Source organism: Chroicocephalus ridibundus, chromosome 5, assembly GCF_963924245.1.
Source record: "Chroicocephalus ridibundus chromosome 5, bChrRid1.1, whole genome shotgun sequence".
NCBI classification, from domain to species: domain Eukaryota; kingdom Metazoa; phylum Chordata; class Aves; order Charadriiformes; family Laridae; genus Chroicocephalus; species Chroicocephalus ridibundus.
In genome coordinates, this window is record NC_086288.1 from 24,651,214 (window position 1) to 24,671,647 (window position 20,434).

Genomic DNA, 20,434 nt, shown 5'->3' on the forward strand with positions numbered 1-20,434 from the left:
TAAAACCTACTTTACACCGTAATGTTGCTGCTATTTGTTAACATCTAGCTCTATTACTTTTTTTTTTTTTTTAATTCAGTGTAACTTGCTGCACACTCAATGATAGACACTTGATGCAGTTTATTCAGCTCTTGTACTGCAGTTATTTCTTCTGCAAGTTGACCGATTTCAGCGGGTATCTGAACGCTGCCTCATTTCATCTGGGCCAACTATGAAATTTGGAAAGGAGCCAAGTAACCTCGAAAAAAGCACCAAAAAGAATTCATAGTTCTCACTGATGATAATACTTTTTATTAGAAAGAATTACAAAGTGCTTTCCATAGGATTCATTTAATACAGAGTTCTTAAGAAACATGATTTTTCCTTTTTATATGGACAGTTTCGATGTGATGATTTTTCAGTGCAAACAGGGTTCTCCAGGATTCTCTTACACGTAGAGCATCTTCTCTGTACACAGTAGTTCAAACATTTATGCATTTGGCGGGTGTGAAACAGTGCTGAAGAGTCCATTCTTTAAAAAATGGAGGTTATGTAAAAAGCTTTCAATATGTTACACTGACCAACAGGAATTACATCATTTGTCATTTAACACAGATTTAAGGGACATAATTCCTTCATACAGTCCTACACACAGATGCATAAAGGTGCTCTCAGGTCTCTCAAGAATAATAATCATATATAGTAATATAAATAACTATCAATTTTTTCTATATAGACAAAAGTGAAATTTTCTTTCTTTTAAAATGAACCTTCTGCTTTTTCGCTAGGGACATGCTTTGAACACTTTGTGCTTCCTCTGCCTTAGAAGTACACCTGGATGGAAGGAAGAACACAACGCAAGGACTGTTCATCCATTCCCCTCTCACTTTTGGCACACATTTACAACCAGATTTCTTTTCACACATATATGCATCATTTTCATGCATTCCATTTTCCACGCTTGATGTCTGATTCTATCCCAGTCCCCTTTTTTTTCCGTAACTCCTCTTTCCTTTCCTGCAAATGACAGGGAGATAGTACAGCAATAGCACAAAATTAGGGCAGACGATTCAGTGCAAATTCTTATATACAATGGAATGTATGAAACCAAACAGGCCAGGGGTATCTTCCATGCAACACATTATTTTTCTTTTTCATTGTCAGTCAACCAAACTCTATTAGGAGAGATATTTCTTCAGATTTTTAAAAATGAAAAACTTCTATGAAGGACGAGACGTAGTAAGTTACCCTTAAGAGAAACCATATAAAACATACACTGTACGCAGTCTTAGTCCAAAAGTTACCTTTCCCTAGAATATACGTATACAAACACGAACATCAAAAGAACAACTAAAATGACTTCATGAGTGAAAGTCATAGTTATGCACATAATAAAAGGTGACATGCAAATAAACAATTTCCTTACTGAACTTGTCAGTCACACCCTCGGCTCACTGCTCCCCATTCCTTATGCACGGAGCAAAATCACCACTTCAGGAAATACTACACGCCATCTCACAGCACAGTGTCTTTACACACGAGTACTACTGCAACAAGGACATCACAGAGACACTTTTTCCTACAGGAGGAAAGGAATTGGATGAGATCCTCTGAACAGTAACTTGACTGTGGGTAGAAAGGAAGGATTTTTTTTTTTAATGATGAGATGCTTTTGTAGTACAGCCCTTATACAGGAGAAGAATACACATTATAACCTACCATTATTTCTATACAAATATGCAAAGGTGTAAACAGATGTTCTGCTTTCTAAGGGACCTGAAACAAACCCAAAGTTTGCCCCTAGGCACTTGTGAGTACAGAGCTCCTGCCTCTGAGTTCCGCCTGTACTTGCTGTTTGCTTTGGGACCTCCAGCTGCGAGGAACAAACCCCTGTCTCCAGGATCTGTTGTCAAACATTTCCCTGCCATCGGCATAACTATTCAACTAGGTGCCAATCAACACAGGTTGCCATCTAAATGCACAACTGGGCCTCAGTCCCACTCCCCTGCAGTCCTGCCCGTGCAGCAGAGCCTCTCGCATCCACAGCCAAGGTCACCTGAAGATCTGGAGAGGAGACCTGGCTCCTCAGAAGGTGACTACGCGTTTATTAGAAAAGCAGAGAGACGTGTCCACAGGTGACATTTAGGCACATAGAGACTTTAAAGGAGCTGGGCCTTCATGTTCACTGCCCTAAGTAACAATTATTTCACAAATAGCAAAGTCGGTAAGGACTGGGGACGAGGGTCCTGGAAATAGAGCCCAGCAACCAACATGATCCATGAGGGCATCCAGGTGCAGGAGCAGGACCACAGAGAAGCCCCCCTTAACTTTAAAAGTCTCTGGATAAGACAGCATTTTCAACTAATCTACTGTTGATCTCTGCTAGTATAAAAATGTTTAGGAAAAAATTCACTGCAAAAAGGCTAAGTAGGTTTCTGTAAATTTCACATCTTCTATTACATTTCTTTAAGTAAATGTATAATTTCACTCTACCATAGGTGAAGTCAATTTTGGAATTAAGTTTCTTACTAAAAGTAATGTCCAGCAAATATTAAATTGATAGCCTATTTAGTAAAGATTCTATCTCATTTTACTGTTTTCCTTGAAATGAACACATTCAACTTGGAAATATTCAATACACCCCTGGTATGGCTCCTGGGGAGCCACAGTGAATTTTGCACCTACTCTTGAATGTATATATCCTATTCTCTGATCTGTGTTGCCCATGATATGCACCTGTAGATATGCGCTTTTGTTGCCCAGCGCGGAAATGAATCAGTTAAGACTACTAAACAAAACGACCACCTGATCTTGCCTTGCATGAGGAAACAGGTCTGATTTGCTTATGTACGCAAAGCCTTTAGCTCGCGTTGGGTCCACACTGCAGCAAATTAGGCAAGCGTTAAGAGACCTGGCGTGACACCCCCTCTGGTTGCTCAGACACTTCACACGCGACCCAGGGGAAGCAGACAATATTCCAGCATTGCCGTCTGGAATGGCAACGCTCCAACGCTGCAGCTGTAACTACCTACAGAGTCCGTGAATTAACCAAATATTTACCTTCAGAAGGAGGGCTGCAGGAAAGAGCAAGTATAGAAAAAAAGAAAGAATAATAGCAGCAGGAGTCGAGTACATTTCCAAAACCATAGCAGAGCTACGTTAGACCATTTGGCCAATATAGGACAGCAATTCCTCCTAAGCAACAGCTGAAGCCTTGTGTGAAGTCACTAGTATCAGTATAAAAGCATTTTGCTGGCAAAGCGGGTTTCCTGGGGGAAAGCTTGCTACAAACTACACTAACCAAAGATGCTTTCAGTGTCGGGAAGTTGTATTCACCTTACGAACGTTTGTCATGGTAGGTTTGTTAGCACACCTCCCTTGTGCAGATTTAGCTTTTCAGCAAAAAACTAGCAAATTATGCAGACTCAGGGAACAAACAGCACACAAGCCCCCCCCCGCCAACAGTGAAACAGGACACTCAAATCAAGTGTCCTCTTAAAAACAGACAGGAAATTTTCACTGTACAAAGCAAGAACGTTAGGGGGGTGAGGAGGGTGGGAACAAAAAGCCAGTCCTTGGACTAAGGCCCCAGAGAGTGCAGAAAACAGTACATTGGACACCATTATATTAAAAACATACATTTTTTTGCCCTTCAGAAACATAGCTGACTTTTCTTAGAATGCATAATTTTGAACGTTGGAAGTTCAGCGAAATGCAATTTGAAGCATTGCAGTTTTTGATATGCCACCCATTTACTTAAACACATAAAACCACTGACATAGTGACAGTGTCGAAATACATAATCCCAACAGCATCTATAAAATTTTACTGTTGTACATAAATAATGACAAGGCACAGAACAGCAACCAGTCCAAGAGCTTGTAGGCCGAGAAACCAGAGCATAACCCAGAAGAATATAATTATTACAGGTTCTACTATCCGTTCTCCAAAGTACATCCTTGTGAAGCCTATTCTGATAAGGCTTTTGTTTAGTTCGCCGAAGAGAGTCCCCATCTTTTTATAGTCATCTATTACAGGTTCCGTGGTGTGGTTTCTTTGTTCTTGCTGGACCTGCAGGCAGATGACAAAATTAGGAAATACGTTGTACAACTGGCTCTTATCACTGTAATTCTGAACAAGCCACAGCTGTTTCTATTCGAATGCATAAAAATAAGATACAAATGCAATAAAGCTACTCCTAAAATCAAGAAACTGAAAATGTTACGTAGCTTGTGACTTTGGTACAACGTTAAGGATGACCCTCACTTGTCCAAATGTGGGACATCTGAAGAGATGGCACAAACAAATGACAGCCTGTCTCCCCTCCAGATGCCGCTCTAGAAGGGTAAAGCTCTCTATGTAGGTCATACATCTTACCTGTCTCTGCAATATGGATGTCAGGGCAACCAAAACGGAATGCGATGCCTGTGATTTCAGGGAGGGGATTTGACTGAAGTAGATTTGTTATCAATTATTTCCAGAATATCTTCAGAACCACAAGAATGACACAAAACTATTAAGCGCAAACCATAGTATTTCACACCAAAGCACAGGGAACTGCAGGGCTACTATCACCACTGACAGAGGGGCCCTGCATTCGACCAGGAAGAAGGCAAACATCTACCCTGATGTTGGCGTAGAAAGCTGTGAAAGGCAGGCAAAGGAAGACAGACCCAAGGACCACACAGACGCAAAGTGGTGGTACGAAGCAGCAAAGGGGAGGGGAAACAAGTTCTGCACTTTTCCCAAAAAGAAAAACAATGGGGCAAATGCATAGGAGAGCAGAATCACATCTTTAGATGAAGATGCCGTGTTTGAATATCACTGCAGAAAACACGCGACTCTTTCAACATGCAAACTGTAACTGGATTAGAGCTTGAGATCCCATCCCTCCTTCCCCAGTGTCCAGAGATCCTTCACACAAAAGCTCATTGCCTTGTGTTACGGTATGACAGGGTGAACACGCTTTCAAGAGGATGAACGTGAATTTTCTAATCCTTCCACTAGGCAGCAATGAAAACACGTGCTCATCAATATTTCAGTCAACTGATCGATAGGGTCCAACAAATTGCCTGCAAACTCGAGGTGCAATTAGTCTGCTCCTGGATTCAAAGCAAACACGTATCTTTAGTTCTGTCTTCAAGGATGAAAGCTATTCCGCGCCCCTGGTTGCACAGGATGGTCTCGGTGGAGAAACAAAAGTTCCCTCCCACAGATGTGCCAGACTCTATACTAGATATCAAGTAATAAAGTGAATCCCCATTCCCACAGAAAAACACCCAGGAAAGACCAAAGGAAGCTAATATTTTTTTTTTAGGCCACGATACAGAACCTTCTGAGTGAAGGGAGGTTAGGTAACGCACCACAGCTGCTACTGAAAACCCCCCAACAAATCCCCTACAGTCCCTCAGCCCCATGTGCTCGGGTACGTTTTTTATTTGCTTATTCAGAAAGATTTTGGTTACTGAATCCCAGAAAGGGAGGGGCGCAGGAAGCCTGAAGAGCAATGAATATTGTATTCAATTTTTCCACGGTTCTACAAAGAAGCCTGAACATGGAGAACTGCAGTGCCGGAGGTTACATACGGACAGCCACCGCCCCCTCTGTTTCCAGCCCACTTCTCAGCCCAGGTCATTTTCTCCACCTCGCTGGATATGGAAACCCCAGTTTTCAGCATTTTTGATTTAACTGTGCTTTATTTAATCCAAATAAATGTTGACTCCTCTTTAATACCCGTGTTTCAGGATTAGTCTTTTCAAGAAGGGCAGTCCCGCCCTGGGAACACAGCGTCATTACAGGAACTCTCACCCCTCTATTCCCAAAGAGCACAAGGAGACAAACATGCCATTAGCCTAAGTGGCACGTTGATCACAACAATTAGGGACAAGAAAAAGGGTATGCCGAGAAGGGGAAATACATTTATTTGCTTCCTGCAGGCAGAGATCACCAGGAACACGTGCCTACAGGATGACGGTGGAGGGGATGAGAGACCACTTCTGAGAGAAACAGCGTGTGCAGGAGGAATCTCTGTCTTCTAACAAAGTAGCTTAGGCTTTGAGCCAGGGGCCAGCACAAGCAGGAGAGGGAAAACAACCTAATTGCTGCTTTGCCTCTGGATTATTAGTGGTACTCAGGAAGGTGCTGGAAGCCTTCGCACAGGGCAAGGGGAGGGCAGCACTTGCAAGGAGGCCACCAGCCGGCACGCTTCCACGAGCTCCATCTCCCCAGCCCAGCAAAGCACGATGGACAGTATGTGCCCACATTGATGTCTCTCCTGGTACGGGGCAGCTGTAGGACACGGGATTTCCCTAGCAGCCCCCTTCTGCTTCGGTAAACTAACAGCAAGATACTGCACAGCAGGCTACAGAATAAATGTCACCTTACATAGGTTGTCCAGGTATTATTTTTTTTTAAATTATTATTTTTTTTTTTTTAAAGCAAAACTTTATCTCACCCTCTCCTTCTCAAACAAGGGTAGATTCATAAATCCCTACAGCAATTACACACGGAGACTGACAAGTGTGTGTTTAATTACAAAAGAAGCGTCTTTTTTTTTCCAAAATATTTTGGAGACCTTACAAAGCCTTTCAGAATCATCATGGAAATTCTCAAATTTTCAAAGTCTGCTTCAGTTAATTCGGGCCGAGTACGTCTTGCTTCAGGCAACTCGTCAAAAAACAAGTGAAGTTGAAAACAGATGATGAGCCATAAAACACAGATGGCATATTTTTCTTTAATATTGCATCATGTTTCACATGCTGGACAAATATGTTTCTTCAAAGGTATAGCTGAAATAGAACCATTAGGGCAAACACCAGTAGCGTTACAATACCCCAAATTGCTAAAAAATATTAAATAAGCTTTAATATTGCAGCTAGATGTTCTCTCACTAATTTTCAGGGTGACAGTAAAATGGCATACAGTCCCACATGTGTGCCAGTAGCTCTCAAACCATATCCTTAGAACTAAATACTCCCTCCCCCCCCCCAAGTACTTTTCCAAACATTGTAAGAAATTGGCTGTCTTCAGCAAGCATACAGTTCCCAGCTGACTCTTAATTTCCACAGGATTATTTCCATACTAAATCTTCCTGAATCGGCCTGAACCGAGACAGAAACTACTGTGACAGAAAAAAAATGCGGAAAGAGGAATGTACCCATTCTGAGCTCCCCTCCCCAACAAAACAGAACTTCCTCATTTAAAAGCAAAAGAAGTTTCTGTTTCAAAATTGCTAGTTACAAAACCAACACCCCAGCCTTGGCTTCATAACTTTTGAGAGTTTTTTTTTGTGTATCAAGAGGGAGCAGAGGGAATTTCTTGACCCACACCAGCCCCAGAAAAAGCATGATTTCCAAGCCTTTACAGCAGCTCTCCTCACCGCTAACACGGGCTTTGTGGGGGGCACCCCCACACCTCATTTGCCACAACTCGGGAACATAAGAGATGTCTACTTCATCTGCAGTAATTTGTTTGCCTTTCCTCGCTCTTTGAAAGACAGGAGCGATGAAGAAATTCAGAGGGACAGTGGAGAGCGTTTGTTTCCTAACCTAATGTTTCTTATCAAATTGCTGTAATGAATTACTCCTTACCATAATTTAAATTAATTTTAAATCTAAGTGATTTTATTTCAGCCATACTGGGATTATCAATGCCCTTAAAGCAAATTACACTAGCAGATTCCTTTATACCGATGTACAGCCACTGTGCATAACTTCATTGCCTCAATTTCCATTTTTATTTTATATTACTTAAATGCCTTCATATACTGTAACAATTATTTTTTCATTAAAAAGATATTTCATAGAATCGTAGAATAGTTTGGGTTGGAAGGGACCTTTAAAGATCATCTAGGCCAACCCAACTGCAATGAGCAGGGACATCTACCAGATCAGGTTGCTCAAAGCCCCATCCAAACTGACCTTGAATGTTTTCAGGGATGGGGCACCTACCACCTCCCTGGGCAACATGTTACAGCATTTCACCACCCTCATTGTAAAAAATTTCTTCTTTATGTCTAGTGTAAATCTACCCTGTTTTAATTTAAAACCGTTACCCCTCAACCTATCAGTACACTCCCTGATACAGAGTCCCTCCCCATCTCTCCTGTAGGCACTGGAAGGCGCAATAAGGTCTCCCTGGAGCCTTCTCTTCTCCAGGCTGAACAACCCCAGCTCTCTCAGCCTGTCCTCATAGGAGAGGTGCTCCAGCCTTCTGATCATCCATCTTCATGGCCCTTCTCCAGACTCACTCCAACAGATCAACATCATTCTTATGTTGGGGGCTCCAGACACAGACACAGTATTCCACACTTAATTTCATATTTGGTTTCTATTTTTTAAAGTGTCTCATCTGTCCCGTTGCTCAGCACGTATGCACTATGTTCTTCACAAGCCTACTGCAGAACCTGAGGGTTCCCATCAAGCACCCCATTTTCTCGTGCCTTTTCAGATGTTTGGTAAGATTTCCCTCACTATTCAAAAGGGCATATTTTCATCAGCAAAGCTGTTGTCTGCTGTCTCCCACTGTTTACTGGCAGAAAGTCAGAACCTGAAGATCCAAACTCTGAAAAACTTTACTACGGAAACTTCGTAACCAAATTTACCCAGCTGTTATGGCCAAATGGCTTTGGGGCTTGGATGCCTTAAGTGGAACCATGACATACTCTGTCAGATACAAGATGCCATAAAAGGACCTTTTTTCAAAATTAAAGTCTCCGAGGAGGTTGCAGAGGAGGTAGTTAAGTGCAAGTTCTGTCCACTTCTAGCACAGCTGGTGCTCCTGTGTCCCTGAAGTGCTTCTGAAAAAAAAGTCCCACGTAATTGAATGTTTTCCTAGACTAGCTTTAAAACATTAGTGAAGGTAAAGTCAACTCAGCCTACTGAACCCAACGAACACCCGGTTGTGGCTTTTTACCAGTTATGTTTGTCATCAACATAACACACAAAATTACGTGTGTTCTGACCACTAACTACCTTTGCTTATGACAAACTTCCACCACATTTGCTCAAATTCACTGCTGCCTAAATTCAGGAAAGCACTCGGTAAATCACAATCAGAGGCTACTTCTTGCTTATGCCCTTCCCATCAAGGGTGTTTTGACTACACAGAGAAACACAAGAACTCATCAAAACATACCTCCCACAAAGAAGCCATCTTTGCAGTGATTCACACGGTACTTCCTAGGAGAGGATAAGGTTAGCACAGAACTTTCCACCATCATTTAAGGCTAATCCCTGTCTGCACCTTCTAAATATAATGTAGCCAGTCCGAGGTCTTTTCCCTTCAAATTGCTGGGAGCACACAATTCCTGCCCCTGACCATTTACAGATCACACCAAATAACTTTGCCAAGGCCTCAGAGGGTGCAGAATACAGATGGATGTGAAGGGGAGATGAAACTACCCAACTTGCTGGGGAAGTTAATTTCTTGTTGCTAAACAAAGATAGCAGAGAAGCAGAGATTTGGCATTTCTTTTTTCTGCTATCAGCAACGCTAGCTCACTCAAGGACAGTATCAACGATGTCCTTACACAAAGGCTAGATGTCCTTACACAGCGTGGCCAACAAGCTCTGCCTGGAAGTCCCTGCAGCTTCTCCTAGGGGCACGGCATGGCCACTGCTGCAGCATTTTCCTTGCCAAACGATGTAGCCCAGTGCCCAACCTCAGGGCACCCCACACTTGCAGGACACAGTGGATTTGCCGGCCACACGCAGATGACACACGACAAACTACTGCAACACCTATGTGCGGGTGAATCTCTGTGTGCTCAGGGCTGCTGTCCCCACCAGAACAACCTGGGCCTCACAGGGCTCATCCCTGGAATGAAGAAAGTGGTCTGAAAGGAGCGACTCAAGCAGCTCCTGGAAGAAAGAGAGCCCTGCCTCATCACATGTGCCCCCGCTGCAAAGCTAGCGTGATGGGTGAGGTGCTACGGGGCCACCAGGACAGGCAGCCATCAGCTGGATGACTTGTCTGGGAGGACCACAAACTGAACAGCTCTGAAGTGACCGCAACATTTCTCAGTCCTGCAATCCCACCAGCTGTGAGGAGAACAGGAGTAGTTACAGTTCTGCCTTCCAGGCGTTTCACCTCCTAAAGCAGCAGCTTGGTCCTGAGTTTTCCGCACTTACCCTAAGGAACTTGAGACTGTTTGTTTGGTTTTAGATTTTTTCATGTGTGTGGAAAAACAAAATCCCAAGTAACTGACTTGAGTGAAATAACTGGATGAAGTTCAAAAGCCTTTATTCTGTGGGAGGAGAGAGGGGGTGAACATAAGCAACCTGCTTCACCTGAAGATTCAGGATAAAAAAAATAATAATTCCATTTGACTACTCTGAAGGGACAAGATTCTTCAAAACAAACCAAACAACATCTCTCTTCCAATTTTTCTTGATTAATAAATTGAAGAAACCCCAGCAGTGTTCTGTTGCTCAGACAACTTGAAAAATTCCCACCCCACACTCAACTTGACAACAGCACCAGGCTGACCGTTTCTCTTTTCTTGCATCAGCTGCCCTAAAGGGGCATTACACAAATGTGAACTGCAGCAATGAAGGAGAAAAGTCCAATGGATTGAGAAGATAATTGCTCTCCATGTAAAAGCTTGTGATTTTAGAGTAAAAAAAAAAAAAAAAAAATTGCTGGTGGACAAAGGCAGCAAAGAGAGAGAGGAGTAGGAAACGCTTATCCACAAAATTAATCTCCACCACAGAAAAGCAGCAATGTCTCCAAATTGTAGCATGCCTCAGATCACAGTTGGTCACATTTACAGTTATAAAAGAAATAAAAAGAGACAGCATATTTAAGAGAATTATTTCCATGTCAGATAGGAAAGAAACCTCTCGAGTTTAGTAGCAAACGTGTGTTTAACGACATCTAAATGAAACGTTAAGAAAAAGCGTAATATAGAAATGCAGGGATATCACATTTACATACCCATCCGCACATTTTCCTTTTTTTTTTTTTCCCCTCAAGTAAAAAGTTTCCTCTGCAGTATTTAACTGCTCACTATCTATTTTACTCCAGTCAGGGTTATTTTTACTGCAGGGAACAGGTGGTGTATCTGATAGCTGAAGCCCATAGACACTTAAATGTCAAAAAAGCCACTGAGATGTGACTTTAAGAACAGGCTTACTTACTGAAAAATACGTCTATATTTTTGAAAGCGGGAGCATTAACGTTCAGAAGAGAGAGTCTCACAAAGTTATCTCTTTTTAGAGGATGCAAACTAAAACTGAAAACGCTTCAAGCTCAATCTTACAGAAAAATATGAGAAGAAAGTGAGCAGATGACAGAGACCAGGACGGAAGAAGCCGCAAGTTCCCTCCCCTCCAAAATAAGAGGCCAACTTCTGCTGGGTGCAGACGGGGACACAGCTACAGATATTCGATGGTTAGGTAGCCAGCAGTGTAAGTCCCGGAGGAACGAATTACCTGGTCTTGCCGGTGCTCAGCCATCCGACCGGCCGGCGTATGGCCACGGAGAGGCTTTGGAGAGTTGCAGCCAACGGCAAGTTCCCAGGTGGTGGCCTCCCCTTTCTGGGAGCCACAGCCTCACGCGCTGCCGGGTGCCAGCGGCAACCCCGAGACACACGGGCTGGCCGGGTGCAGCCTCTCTGCCTCCTACTCCTCCACGCATGCAAACTAGATGGTTTCGTTACTAGTAACACCTGGCACGTGACCAGGATCTCACCCTGCTTTCTCAAACTTAAAAAAAAGATTTCTTATGTTTAATTAAAAGAAAGTGAAGTTTGCCCAAGAAAGGCAAATTGGAAATTTTTCTGATTTTCTTCCTCTTCTGCTATAGCAGGAGGGAAGGGTATCCCTTCGCATCCTTTGCTAGCTGTGAAACTAACGATTTGACCTTGTAAATGTAAGCAGTAAAAAGATCTTGACACTCAGCCAACTAACTATTAAGACAACAAAATTAATTTGAACTGTCTGGAGAAAAAAAAAAAACAAAGCCCAAACAAAACAGGTTCATTTCCCTAGGCTAATTTAAATCTGGTATTTAAATATGAGAAGACTGATAGATTAGGAAGTGAGAGGAAAAAAAATAAATCATACCTCACTTCCAGATGAAAAACAAGACAGAGAGAAACTAAGTTTAACTTAGTTAAAGGGGGGGGGGGGGGGCGGGAAAAAGGAAATGCAAGAAAACTAGAAAAATTCTTACTACCAAAAGTACTTTACAACAGCTGCCAATAAAAACGACATACTTAAAGGGAGTTTAAATAAAAAAAAATAAAATAAATCACAAACCAAAGATTGGGTTAAGGTTCGTTTTATAGCAAGAATCTAGATGCCATCTATAAAATAGAAACAAGATGTTTCTATAGAAACAAGCAACAACATAAGAAAAGCAACTGCACCGTATTCGCTTCAGTCAGCTTTTACAGCAACTCCACTTCAGCATCAACAGTTGCTGAAACCAACTCTGAAATACCAGAGGCAGTTTTGTGTTAAGGAGCTGAAAAGGCTTTTCCAGATCCTGAGCTTGTGCCTGGGCAGAGCGGAGGCGGCTTCAGGAGCAACAGAGACTTCCCTCGACAAACTGGGTTTGAGTCCCATCATTTCAGGAGGAAGTTTCCCCACTAATACGGCACCAGATGAGAGTGTCACCGACAAGAACCCAGCCCGGATGGGTGGGAGGGAGAGGAACCCTTCCTGCCCCCATGCTAAGAACTGCTGCCTCCCTCCCTGTTTTAGGCTGCTCTCTGCACTCTTCCTGATGCTCCTACTACTGCCCCTTTCACTCAATCCCAGCCGTGCTGCAATTTTACATAGAGACTAGATTAAAAAGCAATTTCTAAACCATCTTTTCCTTACACCTGCAACATGTAATTTCCACAGGATTTTGTTTATCGCTGTTCTCCTACTAAAACTGGTCAGCTTGACCCAGCCAAAGGTTTGCAATCCACCGTGGTATCAAGGCACTGGCCTGCTGAAAAGCAACAAACAGCTGTTAATTTTGCCTTTTAAGGAGAAGAAATTTCTATTTGCTTCTATCTCCAGAATACTTTTTTTCCTTTAAGGAAAAGGGATCTTCCCATTATTCAAGCAAAGCATGCTATCCTGTCTATTGCAGGTGCTACAGCTATGTCTGAAGGGGTTTTATTGTTTTTCTTCACATGCTGTCAAGCCTCAGAAAACCCACTACAACTTTTTAGAAAGTTGTTATCACTTATTACTGAACATCTGCAGCAGAGTTAAATCATTTGTAGAGCCAGAACAAATTTGGGATTAAGCCCTCCCTTGTCAGGTACTACTATTTTCAGTTCAGGCACAAATCCCAACAACTGCAAGCAGGAGAAACCTACAATTTTCAGATTATCTCAGTGTGGAATAAATTTGAAATAGGTTTCTAGCCTTAGGCACCACAGTTTCCACACATACCATATACTTTAAAACATTCTTGGCCTCTACTGACTTACGACTGAAATGGTACGGTTCCAGGCAACACGGCACACATCCATCCTACAGTCCAATGAACGAACAATGAAACATTTACATGAGGGATACCACAAGGCTGTTAATATTATCCTCTAGTTTTGTTTCTGCTCATTCTTTCCATACTGGAGAAATACTAGTGATAATGGAAACTTTTTCCAAAAGTTCAGGACTTGAACTTAGCTAAGACACCCATACCTCTTCAACATAACTCTCAATGGGCGACACCAAAAACCTTTTGTAATAGCTTCTCTAAATTTGAATCCATCTATTACAAGATAAAATACTCCATTTCTAGCAATAAAACACTGCTCAAAACAGTAATAAAACATCCCAAAGGGTTACAAACAAAGGTAACTGTCTAAGCTAATTTATCTACTTGCGAATACATGTATTGCATTAACTCTGCATTTAGACATTTTCTAGGAGAAGTGTTGGTTCTAGCTCAGCTGTCAGATAGCACTTTGGATTCTACGTATCCCAAACCAGCGTGAGATGGAGAGGTCCTGGCCTCACTGGGGCAACTGGGAATTTTGCCATTGCCTTCAACTGAGATTACAAGAGCCTACACCCCATTACAGCCCAGACAGACAATTTACAGAGCAGAGCCACAGCTTTCAGGAACTCTGTCTGCTGTTAACACAGCGCGGCCTCAAAGTCCCTATGGATGGAGCGGGTGCTGTGTCTCCTGCTCACACCACCTCATGCCCTCCTGTAACACAGGGCTTTTGCCTCACCTTTTATTACTATACGCTCACATGCGTTCCACCTTTCCATTCTTATTTCGTGGTTTAATTTATAGGTGTCGATGAGATTTAGACTGCAGTAATATGACAAAGGCTAACCTATTTTAGAAAGCGGGTTAGGGAAGGAGATTTGAGGGCCTTAACTCTAGCGACATTGAAACTACAGGACAACTTGTGGGCCTGACTAATAACTATCAACAGTTAGGAAAAAAATCACGAGGTCGCAGGGTGAAGCAGCAACTTACTCCCATGGCTGCAGGAGCAGATGAATCTTTCGGTGCCTTCACATACCACTTGTGAACACCAGCAACGCGACACAAGGGAGGTGGAAGAAACTACCCAGGTTCTGCAGCGCTTCGAAGACTAAAGTAAGGGTAATTATTCCCATCTTTGCACGCAAACCTACGAAGGATGTTAATCGCACTATCACCCAGTTCAGCTTTTAAATCTAACCACTGAAGCAGGTAATTCTACGGTCTGTTGCAATAGTGAATTCCAAGGGCTATGTATAGCATTTAGTAACAGATCCTTCTATTCTTTTAAAAATGTACCTGTCAGTAATTTCATTAAGCATGTCCTCGCTAACAAAATAATAGGCTTCAATAGAAAATTAAAGACAGATGGTTTGGCATTAAATAAATGGGTTTATTTCCTACCAAGTACTGTCTTTTAAAAAAATTCTTAGAGGGTGTAATCATTATTATTTACATCCTGCTTGCCAGGAATGTATTATTTTAGCATTATGTTATAGGTATGATGTTACACAAACTAAGTTTATTTTGGAGGAAATGGGGAAAAAAAACAAATCACACCCAGGCTACCAGCCCCAGATCCTCACCTAAAACAAAAGCTCTCAGAAAAGGCCAAAGGATTTGCACTCACACGGGCTTTACTTTACACCGGCTGAGAGAAGTAAGAGTGTACACTGCCATAAAAGCAGATTTTGACCCATTTCTTTTGCATGGCACATAACATGAAGGCGGCGCCCACATGTATACTTCAGAAGAGAACGCGAAACAGGGAAGCACAGGCACAAGCAATTACATTACCAGCACAAACACCCTCAGCAAACACAGCAGCAAGGCCAGGCCTCCACGAGGGACACCAGGTGAGCACCCAGCCTGGAAACAGCATTCCTGCCCGCTGGAATGGCAGGGTTCAGCAAGAGCTCCTCCACGAGAGCATAAGGGCAGGGGAATCCATTATTTAGAGAGAAGTCTGGACACATACACAAAAGCAAAAAAAGCGACAGCACATGACGAGGCTCGATGATCCAGGAGCCCTCCCAAATCAAGCTACGTGTCTGTGCTTCTCTTCAACAAGAGAATCTGGGACTTTTCTGTCAAAGCTTGCAGCAAGTGTATGTACTGCTAAACCCTCACCTAGCTTTCCTCTTCCCTACACACTGAAATAAAATACTCCTATTTATTCATCAAATCATGATTATTTACATATATATTCACATTCTAGATGTATATTAAATAAAGGCAACTGATATTCCTTATTTCCAAACCTAGTTTATTATCTGTCCAGCTGCTGGCACCTCAGTATGCAGAAAAAATACTCCACACTATAACAGTGAAATATTTCCCATAAACAGGAAGGATTATTTCTTTCTTTTCTCACGGTCCGTTTAATATTTCTGCCTCACTATCCTAACGTTATGCCCCAACTTGTCAGAAAGGGCCACGATCACTACCTGTGCCCAAGAAGAGTGGGAAGACAGTTTCTCTGCCAAGCGTGCCAGTGGCCACCCAAGAGGCACCTTTACCAACTTCTTTTTAAAATGCATTTAGGCAACATTGGAAAGCAGTTCCTCAGCCCGCACCATCCCCTGAAAGCACACCGACGCACTCGCCACCGAGAGGGAAGCAGTGGGAACCTGCAGGGAGCAAGGAGTTACAACCAGTTTGAGAGCAGCAACATCTGAGATGACCTGATGCCACTTTTTTCACCTCTCTTTTCAGGGAAGGAAGACAGCAGCCAGAACCAGGAAATATTTCAGACTTCTCCTCCCGCAATATCCCGCAACAGGGCTTGTGGACACTAAGTAGGGAACTGCTGCACCTCTCAGAGCATCTGGCCTTACCCTACATTCAGGTAGGTGTCCTGCACTGCACAATTTTTTTTTAGAAAAAGGGACAAGGTAAATGCACTGACTTACATAAATGGTCACCAAGTGAATTCTCAAGTAGCAGCGTCTTTCAGAAGTGGCCTGTTCCTAGCTGTAATGTCAGGCAAGTACTACCAGACACTTGCAAATATTTAGCTATTCTAGCTGTGAAAGGGCTCCCTTATGGTTGAGTGCACTCAGGACTGTCTTGTAAGATTTTTCAACAGAAATAATTAACAACTTAAACAAATCTGGAAATTGCTTTGGGATGTACTCCAGCAGCTCTGTTTGCCCCTGTGCAATTATCAGTGCTAGTGCATTTCTCTTACTTTAACCGCTCAAGGCATTCAGAGGGGATCGTTACATTGGAGTATCGAATACGAAGAAGGTTGTGTTCTTTTTCTCTTTAAATGAAACATCAATAAAGGTGCATTACGAGCACTGCCTTTGTCTGAGCGCGGGCGCAAGACGCTGCCTGCAAAACAAAGAGCGCGTGGAAAGCCATTTCGCAATTAACAACAGAGAAATGTACGCGGCCCCTTTCATTTTTTCATTTCCTAAGCAAGAAGCCCGCTTCCACCCACCGTGCCACCAACCCGCGTGCCCTGGAGAAGGCGGACGGGTTAAAATACGAGTTGGGTTTGGTTTGTTTTTTTTTTTTTCTCCTCCTCCGACTGCGATACATTCTGCTCCATAAGTAACAAAGAGACTGAAAGCTTAAAACATTGAAGCGGACAAGGGTAAGTCTTTAGAAGAAAGGGAATCCCGGGGGCGGCCCACAGCAACCCAGTTACTTCCAGCGCGGATGCTGCGCGGGGACCACCCCTGGACATCGGCTCCCACCCCCTTCCACGCGGGATAAGCGTCTCGGAGGGAAGCACGGGGGGGGGGGGGGAAGGATACCCCAGCATCACCCAGGGGCAACCCCACGACCCCCGGGAGGAGGGGGAAGCGCCACGGAAGATGAATCAAAACGGCGTTTAGGGTTTATCCCTTGCCCGACGGCAGCCCCGGGGATGGGGCGGGACGCCGGCGGGGAGGGGGGGGGGGGCGGACGCCCCCCCCCCCCCCTCCCCGCCGGCGTCCCGCCCCATCCCCGGGGCTGCCGTCCCGCTTTCCCAGACCCACCGACACCCACCTGCTCCTCCGGTCGCCGCCGGTACCGGGCGGAGGCCGCCTCCCCCGCTTCCCGCTCGCATTCCCCGAGCGGCGAGGGCGGCGGCGGCAGCAGCAGCAGCTCCGCCGCCGAGCCCATGGCTCCCTCTCTCCCTCTCTCCTCCCCGCCGCTACCGCCTCGGCGGGGCGGGACCGTCACGGGGTGCCGGGGAGCGGCGGGAGGGCGGGGAGCCGGAGGAGGAGGCGGCCCCTGGCACCGGGGATGCGGGGGCCCCGGGGAGGGAAGGAGGGAGGGAGGGAGGGAGGGAGGAGGATGCGACTGCTGGGCGACCGCCCCAAAGCGGGAGCCACCGAGAGCCTTCAGCTGGAGAACGGCTTGCTGCTAATTAAAGCACCCCCAACCCCATTTCTCAACCTTTTATTAACACCAGGTGTTGCTGAAGCGCTAACGTTAGCACCGCTCCCCGCCGGTGTGTCCCTGGGGAGGAATGCCTGGCTGTCAGCCTCTTGGCAGGACGAGATGTGGCATTTGCCCGTTCTTCCCTAGGGAAAGAGAAAACACTGGCCTCGCTCTTCTGAACCTGTTTGAATCTTGTCCTCTTTTTTTTTAAAACAAGCTAACGCAAACGAGGAAGAAGGAAATGTAACAGCAAACCCAGAAGATAAGTCTTAGCGTCCAGCAAAGCTCTTGGGGCAGGGTATGGAGGGCTGAAATGCCAATGAAGATGTGCCACCACTCAGCGGTGTGACTGGCTCCCGCTCCCCGTGGTGGTGCCACTGTTCCTCTGCAGAGAGAGAATCATAGAATTATTTAGGTTAGAAGAGACCGTTCAGATCATTGAGTCCAACCGTTAAGCTAGCACTGCCAAGTCCACCACTAAACCACGTCCCTCAGCACCGGATCTACGCATCTTTTAAACACCTCCAGGGATGGTGACTCAACCACTTCCCTGGGCAGCCTGTTCCGATGCTTGACAACCCTTTCGGTGAAAAATTTTTTCCTAATATCCAGTCTAAACCTCCCCTGATGCAACTTGAGGCTGTTTCTTCTCATTCTATCACTTGTTACTTGGGAGAAGAGCCCGATCCCCACCTCACTACAACCTCCTTTCAGGTACTTGTAGAGAGGCCTCGCTTCTGCCAGCCCTGCGTGTGTTATCAATGCTGTCCACCCCAGTACAGCACAGCGAGGAGTGGGCCTGAAAGTGCAGCTGGATTTCAGTGTGTGGCATTCCCGAGCCGTGGTGGAGCTGCTGGTGCATCTGTTCTCCTCATCCAGAAGCCAGTTGGTGCATTAATTATGGTGGCTCTGCATGGCTCAGTTCTGTTTCCACGGGTTGGAGGCACTAACAGGTTGTGTGACTGTAAGATTCTGTGGAAAACAGACATTCAGATGAATTTTATATGGCCTTCTGGGGCCGAGGGCCAGCTCAGGGGCAGCTGGGACAGGACACTGTCACTGCCTGCCTTGCTGTGCTCGGCTGCGGCTCCCCTTCCTGACAAAGCAGCTGGTCCCGGCAGCTCCCCGAGGTGCAGGGTGGCCAAGAGCAGTTTGCCCTGAGGACTTGACTAATTACTTGCCCAGAGTTCTGGTCCATCATGCATTTGTTAGTTGGGTTTCTTAGGAACGGGGACATTCTTGGAGGAACATCAAAGTGTTGAAACAGTGCATAAACCATTGCAAATCCTGCTGGCACGGGGAAATACTGGACACCACAGAGAAAAATCCTGTGGAATTCACCACCGAGGGCCGTGGTGATACATCTCTGTGCACAATGTGACTGCTCAGCAGCAGCTCTGTAAAACACCCCCGAGGCTCTCTGCTCCTCAGGTGATTTGTGAACAAATGAAGAGTCACACATAGTACTGACATTCAGTAAACTCTCTCTGGAAAAAGGTCTTAAATAAAGCACTGATTAAGTGTACCTTTCAGTGAGCTTTTTAGGACACTTAAATCCATAAACCTTAGCTGGTTTGTGGATCACAAAAACGTGTATGAGAGTTAGGGTTTTTTAAGAACAAGTTGATGCTGAGGCCACCATTGTTCTTTACAGCACAGCCTCTGATCCCTGCTGCCTCTCGGGGACCGGCGACCATTGTGCCAGGAGTACTATAACGCGTGCGGGCTGGCTTGGTGCTACGCCTTCCTCCTTGCCTATCTGCAGTCCTACTGGTTTGATGTTGATCTGCCCTTTGATTCTTCCGTAACTGCTGCAGTGAAGCAAAACTAATCACATTTCAAAAAAAAACCCCACTCCTCCCTGCTGCAGCTGTCGGCCTTTGACTGCCCCTCCACACCCTGAGCAATGCCAGATGCTCCGGGACTGATTCTGGCTCCCTGGCACTCTCCGTGTGGGGAAGCACCTCAGGGGGCAATAGCCCCAGTGCCCAGGGGAAGAATGGGGACTTAGAAGCCCTCACTGAGATTTCTTAGGATGCAGATAGCGTTACAGCCTGGGCAACTTCAGCAACCTGAAAGAAACCCATTCCCCTTCATAGCAAACACTCACAGAAAAGGCGATGCCACAATCACATCACAATCCCCATCTCTTCTTACCACCAGCTTCCCCTGGGCTTCGCGTGCTCTGAGCACTGGTGCCTGGGTCTGCGGATGTGGCTGAGCTGTTGCAAAACTGCTCTGAGTGACTGACATTTCAACCTTGTCTTATGGAAATCAGGATTCTTTACAAACATTCACAAGCGTGTGGCAGCTTCCTAGAGATCTAATCACAAGAATCAGCTGAAGGATTTGTGTCACCAAAAGAGATGACTGTAACTTTCCTTTTGAGATCCCTGTCTGAGTGAAGTTTCCCACCCCAAAGCCCTCTGGACATGGCTGACCTTCTGCTGACAGTGCCTTCTCCCAGTATCAATAATCTCCGAAAATGCCAGGATAAATCCCAGCATGACTTAACGATAGGCAAAAAAGCCATGTGCCAAAAGAAATTGCAGAGATGCAAGTTAAAGGGCAGATTCTGCAAAATAATTGTTTTGCACGAGGCAACTTGTGGTCAATTTGTAATGCGTGTACA

At 44.8% G+C, this 20,434-nt stretch overlaps 1 protein-coding gene across 1 annotated transcript; it reads right to left on the reverse strand.

Moving 5' to 3' along the window:
* Positions 1 to 280: 280 nt before the first annotated feature.
* On the reverse strand, positions 281 to 17,595 carry FAM241A (family with sequence similarity 241 member A). Its single transcript, XM_063336252.1, has 2 exons — positions 17,425 to 17,595; positions 281 to 4,050 (listed from the first exon to the last, which is right to left on the reverse strand). Exons 1-2 carry the CDS (start codon positions 17,539 to 17,541, stop codon positions 3,805 to 3,807), a joined length of 363 nt encoding a protein of 120 aa, XP_063192322.1. The 5' UTR covers positions 17,542 to 17,595; the 3' UTR covers positions 281 to 3,804.
* Positions 17,596 to 20,434: the final 2,839 nt, after the last annotated feature.

Excerpts from the sequence above, each read along its gene's own strand:
- FAM241A (XM_063336252.1), bottom strand. The coding sequence starts at position 17,541 with ATGGGCTCGGCGGCGGAGCTGCTGCTGCTGCCGCCGCCGCCCTCGCCG. Across the intron at positions 4,051-17,424 it reads GGCGGCGACCGGAGGAGCAG|GTCCAGCAAGAACAAAGAAA; the intron begins GTGGGTGTCGGT and ends ATCTGCCTGCAG.